Source organism: Rutidosis leptorrhynchoides, chromosome 8 (genome assembly GCF_046630445.1).
Source record: "Rutidosis leptorrhynchoides isolate AG116_Rl617_1_P2 chromosome 8, CSIRO_AGI_Rlap_v1, whole genome shotgun sequence".
NCBI classification, from domain to species: Eukaryota; Viridiplantae; Streptophyta; class Magnoliopsida; order Asterales; family Asteraceae; genus Rutidosis; species Rutidosis leptorrhynchoides.
The window spans coordinates 64,017,474-64,028,787 of NC_092340.1; the positions used below are offsets into that span (position 1 = coordinate 64,017,474).

Genomic DNA, 11,314 nt, shown 5'->3' on the forward strand with positions numbered 1-11,314 from the left:
TGGATTACATGCAGTCGATAACCGGGTGTAATCATTAACAAAGTATTAAGACCTTGTTATAGTTTAAGTTCCCAATTAGTTGAAATATTTGACTTCGTGTATAAGGTTAATTTGGCGAAGACCCTCGCACTTTATAATTATGACCGATGGACTATTATGGACAAAACCAGATGGACATATCAAATAATCCAGGACAAAGAACAATTAACACAGGGTAATAAATCAAAATCAAAACGTCAAACATCATGAGTACGGAAGTTTAAATAAGCATAATATATTTTATTTCAAATTTCCTTGTACTTTTATTTATTGTTATTTTAATTATTGTTATTTATTTTATCGTTAGTTAAATATCGTCATTTATTTTACGCTTCGCTTAAAATATAAAATCGACAAACCAGTCATTAAACGGTAAAACCCTCATTTTTTTAATAATAATAATTGTAATATATATATATATATATATATTTATATTTTGTACAAATATAGTTATATAAAAGTATAGTGTAAAATAAGTCGTCTCCCTGTGGAACGAACCGGACTTACTAAAAACTATACTATTCTACGATTAGGTACACTGCCTATAGTGTTGTAGCAAGGTTTAGGTATATCTATCTGTAAATAAACTATATAAAACTTGTGTAATTTGTATCGCATTTCGTAATAAATAATAATAGTATTTCACGTACCACCGCTCGCACATCAAACATTAACTAATTACCATAATTAGTTGTATCTATCCATTAATAAAGAGAATATAATTGGAACTTTAAGGAATTTTTATTGTTATTTTCAGTAAGGGACAATTCTTTTGGGACAAATAAAAATTATAATGTAGACATTTATTTTGAAATGGAGGGAGTACTTTTTTTTTTGTTTTTTTGAAAAACTATTAGTGAGGCTTAGATGAAAGTTCTCACGGTTCACTATAAGATTATGTGAATAGTCATAGTTATAGTTATAAGATGAAAGTTGAAATTGAAATAACTCACTGTTGTTATGCGAGTGATTAATTGCATAAGTTAATGCTGAGAGCTAAAAGTGGACCACTTTCTTACTTTTTGAATTCTCCAATATCCTAGTTTATAGTTGTTGGATACAAACCGAGTATAGAGGACAAATACAATCCAAGTTGGAATACATATTTATAAATTATATTAACATAAGTTTCAAACCTTTTTTATAATTTAAGTAGTTTTATCCAATCGTGACAACCAAACCTTAGGTATCTTGGTCATATAGTCAACTTTCTTAAATAAACAAGTACTCCGTATATCCTTGGTTGTTAATATGTCATAGAAATATAGGATGAATGATACGAGTATATCTTTTTTACAAAATATATAAAAAATAAATAAATTTTTGCAGACATCCTATCCTAATGGAGGTGATTAGGAATGACACTAAATGTCCGATCTATCGGATATTCGATCCGATCCATTTAAATGGATATGGATGATCTAAATGGATGATAAATAAATATGAATATGGATATGGATATGTATTATGTGAAAAATTAGTAGATCGAGTATGGATGATAACTTTCCATCCATGGATATATCCATTTACCACTCGAAATACATATATACATATTTACTTAAATATATGTGTTTACATTTACATATCCTTATATATGTACATTATAAACTAATAAAATGGTCTCGAAAATATAGATTTTGAAAATATAACTATGTGAATAGTATTAAATTCGTATATTTTGCATATATTACATATATTTGTTAAAACTGCTTTGATAATTTCATTTTATAATAGGAATATTTTTATAAATACTTAACATCCAACGAACATCCATTTACGCGCTTCATCCAACGTATATGGATATAGATGGATGGATGGAATATATTTAAATGAAATGGATATGGATGTAGATTTTAAAATTAAATGGATATGGATATGAATATAGGCTCACCCGATCTATATCCGATCCATTGATATGCCTGGAGGTAATCCTCACACACTACTTTTTAATCCATGTACACCTAATTCACTATTATACCCTCAATTATATTTAGAATAATAATATAAGTTCAACTTTTTAAATTAATTTATGGGTATAATTGTGAATTTATGAGACAAAAGTGTAAATAGATTAAAAAGTGATGTGTGAGAATCACCTATTAAAAGGTGGTTTAATTTATGAATTTTGCTAATGACATACTTTAAAACTCTTATTAACATGCATTATATGATTATACACAACAGTTCATATTTCTATTTTTGTTATAACTCAAAGTGCATTCCTTTAGCAAAATCTTTAGTTTATATACTCGTTTATAACTAAGTATTTTACTAACTATAACTCTAAGGGTGTGTTTGTTTACCTCTTAATGAAATGGTTCAGCGCTGAATGCTGAACCATTCAACATTCAGTGCGTTTATTTCTGAAATCTGAATGACAGATAATGTTGAATGGTTCAGATATTCAGTGGTAAACCATTCAAAGCTGAGATAGTTTCTTAACCGTTAAGCACATAAATTTTATATAATATGCACTTTAAATTATATCATAAATACTTATTAAGCAACTATATTCTAGTTATTATTCATACAAATACTAGTAAGGTAATTTATATCATTAACATTGCTCATTCAAAATGATTATCAAGCTACTTATAGTCATTCAGAAATTTATTCAGATTATAAACCATTCAGCACTTAACCATTCAATTTTATCAAACGGACATTAACATCTTTTTAACTAAACCAAATTAAATTAATTTTGGTATAGAGAACATATTAGGGAGTAATATTAGTGGGGAAGAAAATATTAAAAGAAAATTCGCGATGCATTACACGCGTCGTCATTCAAAAGTCGTGGGGTACGTATATGTGTGAGGTTGATTCTACCCCTGTTTTTAAATCAAACACACATATACGTACATATTTCTATCTCTATAATTTTCACTCTGCTATGTCTCTTTCATAACATCAATTTTATTTTATTTATTTTATCTCTTTAGATTTACACCTGAATTCTCTCCGATTCAACGCCCCAAATTCTAGGGTTTTAATTGTCGCCTTCTACACCGGTAAGCTTTTATCAATTCTATCTGTGTAGATACTTACCCTAATAATTCAATTCGTTTGCAGTTGCATATGCATGTTCACTTTGTCTAAAAAAATGAGTAATTTTGATTCACAATTTCGTTTTGCTATAATTTTATTGTATGATTAAATTAAATTATTTCAGTTATTCAATTAGGGCATTAGGTTGTAAATTGATACATGATTTTGGTACTTTTAATTAACTTTGAGGGTCCGGAGTTTGTTTATGTATGCTGAATTAATGATATGGCTTAATAATTAAATATGTTTATTTTTATTCGATGATTTTTAGGGTTTTGATTCAAGTGTTTGACTTTATTCTGGTCTTTAGGTTCAACATTGATAATTCTCATGCATGAGTATGTTATTTGGTAGATTGATTAAATTGTATTTAGGTATTAGTAAATTAACTGTTTCAGGTGCACCTATTTATATTTATAGTTAAGTTATTTGAACATGCATTTTTGGACAAATCAAGTTGATATTTTTGTAATCAACTGCAGTCAGACCTTAGCGTTGAATAGCGTTGAATAAGCTTCATGTCCTCTGCTGCCATGCGGGCAAATTCATCCGGTTCGTCATCACCGGAACAATCAGTCGATAGGGAATCAGAGTCTGATGAAGTTTTGAGTGAGGAGGAAGATAATGTTAGCAAAGATACACTAAATGCTCAATCTTTTCGCTCAGGTGATTCCAACATTGCTATGCTATGATTTGTAGCCCCTTGATTGGATTTTAACTTGGGTACTTTTGGTTTTGACATTTCATAGTGTCGTACCGCTGTATGAATGTTTTATCAGTGATTTTGAGTATGACAGGAACGGTGCTCATGCTTCTAATTTATTAGATACTTTCACAGCGTATCACGTTTTGGTTAATTGTGGACATAAGTGTCTCTTTTGATATCACGAGCCCCAAAATACTTGATAGGTGTGATTGTAGTTCATGCAGAATCTGATAGTATGTTCCAACTTTGTGATTGTATTTTTTCCCATGAGCTAGCGTTTTTAAACTTATTACTAGATTAAATATTTATTTGCTCATTATTGTTGAATATCACAAACTTGTTAGGTTTGTGAATACCACTTCAAATCTGACTATCACTTTGTAAAACAATCATCATTGTTGAGACAAATTGAAACTGGGGCTAGATTTTATGGTATTGATTTTTGTGAATCTGATAATCCTCAATTTCTAAATTTGATCTTGCGTTTAACAAGTCCTCTATCTTTATACTGTTCTACTTCATTTAGTGTTTTAACAAGACTGATATTGGACTCTGTTTCTTGAGGGCAGATAGCTATGGACAAGAGCATAAAAGTAATTCGCAGGGAGCACCAACCATGCTTCAAAGTAATGGAGAAACCCTAGGGCAGGTCCCACAACTCGAACTTGTGGGCCACTCAGTTGTAAGCATCTTCCTCATGTTTGTATGTCGCTAGATTTTTTTCAGATTCATGGTTATCTTCAAAGTTCATGGTTGTGTTATTTTTCAGACATGTCCTCCAAATCCATATTGCGACCCATATTATGGTGGAATGATGGCAGCTTATGGTCAGCCTTTGGTAAGATACGCGTTTTTAATATATTAAATTCATATCAAACCATCTTTAGACGTTGCCTATATGTGTGTGTGATACCATACCTTAGCATGGATGGAGTATTTATTAAATGGTGATTGGATAATCCTCTTATTCTATTCAAGTGGTGTGACCAAGTTAGAAATTTTCAAAAAGGCAACTCGCACATCCCAACACCAATTTTATCCATGAATATATAAATGTTGTGGACCTGGACTTGAACCCATAACCTCATGATTATAGGGCACCTCGTTACCGCTAGGCCAATGACCCTTTGGTGGTTTGACCAAAGTTATGATTGTGTTTTTTTAGGTTCCTCCTCCGTTTCTCGATATGCACCAATCGAGGATGCCTTTACCCCTTGAAATGGCGCAAGAGCCTGTTTATGTGAATGCCAAACAATACCATGCCATATTACGGCGAAGACAATGTCGTGCAAAAGCCGAACTTGAAAAGAAGCTGATAAAAGATAGAAAGGTTGGATATATATAAACTTTTATATTAATTGTAATGTGCAATTCGAGTCTAGATCATTGGCGAATAACTTATACTGGCTTTTGGACTATTGTACAGCCCTATCTTCATGAATCTCGGCATCAACATGCAATGAGAAGGGTGAGAGGATCTGGTGGTCGTTTTGCAAAGAAGACTGAAGCTGGTTCTGTAAATAATGGAGATAAAGATAAGAACGCATCATCTCAATCTGTGAATTCGATAGGTGTTAAGCGTGTGCGATCAGAATCTGCTGAAAGTTTAGAAACACGAAATGGTGGATTGGTAAATTCTGTCAACGGTCGCACGTGTCAGGAAAATGGTGACAATTACATGACATCATCAGGTTCTTTAGGCCAGCAGTGGATAAATATGTCATCTAACCAGACTTCACAAAGGGCTGTTGCCATGAAGTGACACGGGATCTGGCCGGCAAATCATTCTTGGCTCTTGTTTAAGGAGGACGGAAAGGTAAATTTACCTATCGGTTTCCTCTTTGCTTTTACTTTCGGATTTACTTTTTCAAGATCAATGTTATGTATGTACAAAATATGGTTTCGGGGTTAGCAAAAATTGGTTGGTTTGTGTTTTCTTTTCTGAAAGTTCGATACTTGGAGGTGAATTTTCGAATTTAGGGTTTACTGGTATGTTAGTAGGAAGTTTACCCGCCTGTTATCTAACTTTGAGTTCTAATGGTTCCTGTTTACTTTTTTATGCATATCGTTGTAGCGTCTGTCGTATGTTATCTGTGTTTGATACTTCATGTTCTTATGGTTAAGGGCATACAACTACTTGACAATCAAACATAAGTTCGAAGAAGAATAAAAACGTTTTAATTATAGATCACAAAGATGCTTTTTTTTTTTTTGTCACATGTAAAATGTTTAAAGCGAGGTGGATATCTATTTCGCTAAAAAGGTATGCGTAGCTTTTTTGTTAAATGCTATTGTGTATAGCGAGAGTCGAAAGCTCTGTAACCTTTACTATGAAATGTGCTCTGTCATTGATGACTCGATAGCGATCTTAATTGTGCATTATAATATGCAAAACGTGTATTTGATCTCTTATCCTCCATTTTTATGATGAAAGTTGAAGTATTTAAGTCAGATTTATGGTGAAGATACAATTGGAGGAGTCTAGAAGTAACTACTAATATTTACCTCCAAACTGTTTAAATCCTTGATTTTAACGATTTATTAATTTCATTGATCATTGATTTGGTAACTTGGATTTGAACATAAATCTTGTTTTTGTGGTTATGAACTTGAATCCACATAATTCATAACTTGAAAATATACACTGAATATAAATTTCACACAACTGAGGTAGATGTTGAGAGATAACTTTCTTTCCCGAGACTTGAACTTTAATTTAGGAGATAAAATAAGAGAAGCGGAAGGAAATTAAAAGAATTTGATGTTTCCAAGTTTTAGGGGGTGTTTGGATTTGCGTTTTGAATATTGATTATGCGTTTTAAATAATTGTAATCAGATAATCAGCTGTAGCAAAACGTATTATATATTAATGGTGTTTGGATTTGATTTTGCAGTTTGATAACGCAATAATCAAATAATCGGTTTTTAAAGTGTTTGGTAAATTAGATTATTTGTTAACTTAATAAGTAAAATTACCTAAAGAGACATTGTTTATTACTCCGTATAATTAAATATATAAATTTAATATGTAATAATTCAAATATTCATAAACTATTTATCCAAAACTAATTTGAAAATATCAAAATATTTATTCGTAATCCTTTTAAGTTTGTAATGTAAGTACTAAATGTATGTATGTAGTCTATGCTATATAAAAAATAATCTAAAACGAATAATTAAACTGGTGCAGTGCGTGGCATTTGGGATAGCAATGCTGTAGTGGGTGAAAGACCAATTGTTTATGAGGATAAATCGGTAATTAAAAGAAGTGGATAATAATCCGTTTTCGTGCAGTAGGTACCATGACACTTTTTCAAAACCACGTTTTGAACTTGTTAAAACGTAGTTAATCAATTTCTTAGCTTAAATTGTCAAACACTAAAAATACATTATTTACAACTTACAATCGTGATAATCAAAAAATCACTTCCAAAACGCAACTCCAAACACCTCCTTAATAGAAAGGAAATGAAAAAAAGTTGATGAATGATTTTAGTGTAATTTATCTTTCAATCCTTTCTTTTAAATTGGAAGGATCCTACTTTCTTCTCTTTCGATTCTAGTCATTTCTTTTCTTTCAAGGTTAAAACCTAGTTAATCACACATTTTAAGTGGTTGAGAAAAGGATTACAAATAATTACAGGATAATTCGATTATATTGTGTTCATTATGAAATTATTTAGACTTCATTCAATAATTTGAATAGGAGAAACCCTGTATGTAACTTTCAGAAATATACCATTTCTCTATTTGATTAATATTTACTTATTTAATTTTAATAGTTATATAAATAGAAAAGGTACTAACAATAACAATAAATATTGTTTTAACCATGAGCATATACACGCATGCAGATTTTACACAACTAATTGTTTTAATTACACGGTAAATAAGGAAAGTCATTGCGCAAAGCTGTGACTGAAACTATAAGCGCGTAGATATCATGTGGTATGCGGGATACATGCGCATCCCTTTAAGTCAGTTAACAGGTCTTGTTTGATTAAGGATAGAATCCTTTCCATAATTATAGTCGATCTTATCGGTAGTTAGTTGTGAAAAAGATTAGGACGATCATGGATGTAACTAGAATTAAGGTTTGCCTATAAATACAAACCTTAAGTCTCTAAAAACAACGCACAACATTGCGTAGCACATATTCCGCCGGATTCCTACGGCCAAGTTAGCGTAAATCATCACATTATCATGGTTCGTGGTTAAGGTTAACAAGCCAGTTTCTCACGACGGTAACCTACAACCTTCACGGTGTCATCAATCAACGAACGTTATAGATGATGGACTTAACATTTAACCACACTATCGATATCATTATATTAATCTGAATTATTCACGGACCGGAATTTAATACTAAGATTTTTAAACCACACTTTAATCGTGAATCGTGGTTATAATTCCTCTTGAAGAATCTATGCATGATCACGTTTCGACATAATAAAAATACTCGTGATAGGAGTAAGTTATTGACCTAACTATGGCATTTAAATTGTTAATCCATTTAAGTTATCATTAGCGTTATATAATATTCATATTCATATCCAAAGAAAATGAAATGATGTTATCCATCTAAAATAACCACCAATGCCCTAATATAACTGGTCTCAAAAATACTTTTACTTTTAACACTTTATTCCAAAGTTCTAAATAAATGAAAAGAACATAACTTTTTTAGTGTTTTGCACTTCAACCAGGGGTGTGCAATCATTTAGTTTCAAACCGAATAAATCGAATATCGAATCGAATTCAAACTAAAAAAAATCAAATCAAAGTTTTTAAACGGTTTTCGGATCGATCAAAGCCGAAACCGAATTCGTAATTCGGTTTTTGGTTTTAAAAATTTTAAATTTGGTTAACTGAAAACCGAATTCAAGTTAATGACATTTTAAAATATATTTATAATTATAACATTTATATATTTATATTATATTTGATGTGTTATTACATTTTTATTAAAAAATAAATATGTTATACACCATATATACTTAAATTAATTCTACAACCGTTATTCTTAATTTATATGTAAATTTATGTTGGTTAGAATTTTTATTTTTTGTGATATTCGGTTTTAACCGAAACCAAACCGAAATCAAATTCGGTTTTCGGTTAGGTTTTGATTATCGTTTTGATATTTAAATTTGGTTTCGGTTTGGTTTTTGATTTTGATTTTATAAGTTTCAAAACCGAAAAAACCGAACCGATGAACACCGCTACTTCTAACATGTAAAAAGAAAAAAGAAAAAGAAAAAGAATTAATTTAAAAGATTACACTTCATTCCCTTGCTTTCCCCTTTTTCTTTTAATATGTGTTTTTTTTTTTTTTTTTTTTTTTTTTTTTTAATTTAGAACCCTAGCTTCCTTTTTATGCAATTGATCTTCGACATATTTCTGTTTGCATAATCATCCGAAACAAACATTCAATTCGATCTGAAATTTCAATCGTACTTACAATGAAAGGCGATCATCATCGATCGCTTATCACTTCTGTATTACTAATTTCATCAATATTACTCTCAACTTTAATGCACGATTCAAAAGCTGAAGTCATAACCCTAACTGAAACTACCTTCACCGATAAGGTAATCTATAAACTCATCAATTTAATATTTTTTACGTCTGCTACAGTTTATGTATTATCGATATAAATAGATAAATATTTTATTTATTACTGGTATATGACATTAACAGTATTAATTATGAATAGATAGTTTTGAAATGAATGATTATATTTAATTTTGTACAATTTTAGCATTATTTGTGGTATTTTAAACTAGTGAGGGTGCTAGATAATAGTTCGATTTGCCTAATATCTTTCATTTTTTACGCGATGTAATGAATAATTCTTTGTGGATATATTTTTTTTTTATTAAAAAATGTGTGGATGATATGCTGATTTATTTAGGTGAATGAGAAAGATACTGCTTGGTTTATAAAGTTCTGTGTTCCGTGGTGTAAGCATTGGTGAGTAGTTATTCTTTTATTATAATTGTGTATGTATTAGTCAGCGTTTTGGAGTATTAATTTTGCGATGAGTTTTGAGATACTCGTTGTTCATTTTCGTGATTTGGTTTATTTGAATTATTATCAGTAAGAATTTGGGTTCGTTATGGGAGGATCTTGGGAAGACGATGGAAGGGGAGGATGAGATAGAGGTTGGTGAAGTTGACCGTGGTACTAATAAACCTTTGTGTTCAAAAGTTAAGATTGGATCGTACCCTACTTTCAAGGTTTTTTATAATGGTGAAGAAGTTGCACGATATCGAGGTATGGCTTTACTTTAGTCGTTACTAAATCTAATATAGTATCGAGTCATGTAACAGGTTGCGTAGTTAGCTTAGACTAATTGTATCTTCCTGATCACAGGTATATGCTTTCCGATTGTGCTTTGGGCCATTGACTCTTCATTATTAGAAAGTTGACTATATATATCTGTTGGCCAACTTTCAGGTACAAAGGATGTTGAGGCGATGAGAACATTTGTTTTAGAAGAAACAGAAAAGGCAGCTGCGGCAACGAGTGCACAGATAGAGGGCGATAAAGATTTATGATTTACCTTGTAGGTATTTTGAGATCTGTCTCATTGGTAGTAAAACAGATGGCTCGGCTTAGATTGACCTTATGTTATTACTATTGTTATTTATATTATAATTTATATATGTGAATGTGAATTACGGAAGTGATGTTAGAGAAGCATTATGTCTTGAGTTAGATAATCAACGAGGTTATAAACTCTTTTAAGCATCTCGATATTGATTTTCTTAGTGTTAAACTTCCACATTTGACCAGTTAGCATCGAACTAGCATCCAAGTGTATACCTTTTATACTGCTTGTGTATATTTTGCATTTTATGCTGTTCATATTACTCTATTAACTGTGCCTAACCTCTATAAGTACTATTTTTGAAACAGGTTTTTTGTTTTGAAAATTAGCCGAGCAGACACACTTCGGTTGACATTACTTGATATTTGTACAACAACATCCTCGATAGACAAGCCTTCTGTATGATGGATAGCCCCACCTTCGAAGGAGTGTATGACCATCAAAAAGTTTTCTGTAATGATACACAATTTCTTTATTTCAGGTGTCAATGTAGACCTTGTGAGCATAGTTATCTTCTATAAACTGAGTTAGATCATCATTTTGTTTAACATATTCTTATATATTGCATGTATTTAGTCTATTCGTAGCTACTTTCTGGTGTGGCTCTTCTAATAGAGTCTCTCAGTTGCCCATAGAAACTGTGAGAGGATGGGATTAATCAATTATCTTGAGGTATATGGCATAAAATGAAGTGCAAATTTTGCAAGTCTAAAGTTAATAATGCACGAGCTAAAGATTACTGGCACCTAAGGTAACCAAAACAGATTGATATCATACCATTATGGATCTAAAGCTTGCCACTTGCTAGTTAATTGCAACTGAAGCTCCCAAATTTCACAAAAATAGCAACTGAAAATCTAAGTATGATTTGTTTGACACCTAAATAAGAATCCATTGTCTTAAATGTA

General features: G+C 31.1%; 2 protein-coding genes across 2 annotated transcripts; both read left to right on the forward strand.

Annotated features, from left to right (window-relative positions):
• Positions 1–3,593: 3,593 nt before the first annotated feature.
• On the forward strand, positions 3,594–5,856 carry LOC139862237 (nuclear transcription factor Y subunit A-1-like). Its single transcript, XM_071850805.1, has 5 exons — positions 3,594–3,753; positions 4,363–4,475; positions 4,563–4,631; positions 4,959–5,123; positions 5,220–5,856. Exons 1-5 carry the CDS (start codon positions 3,606–3,608, stop codon positions 5,553–5,555), a joined length of 831 nt encoding a protein of 276 aa, XP_071706906.1. The 5' UTR covers positions 3,594–3,605; the 3' UTR covers positions 5,556–5,856.
• Positions 5,857–9,255: 3,399 nt separating this feature from the next.
• LOC139862820 (protein disulfide-isomerase 5-1-like) lies at positions 9,256–10,941 on the forward strand. The gene is made up of 5 exons (XM_071851453.1): positions 9,256–9,384; positions 9,708–9,766; positions 9,894–10,069; positions 10,253–10,365; positions 10,715–10,941. Exons 1-4 carry the CDS (start codon positions 9,256–9,258, stop codon positions 10,351–10,353), a joined length of 465 nt encoding a protein of 154 aa, XP_071707554.1. The 3' UTR covers positions 10,354–10,365; positions 10,715–10,941.
• Positions 10,942–11,314: the final 373 nt, after the last annotated feature.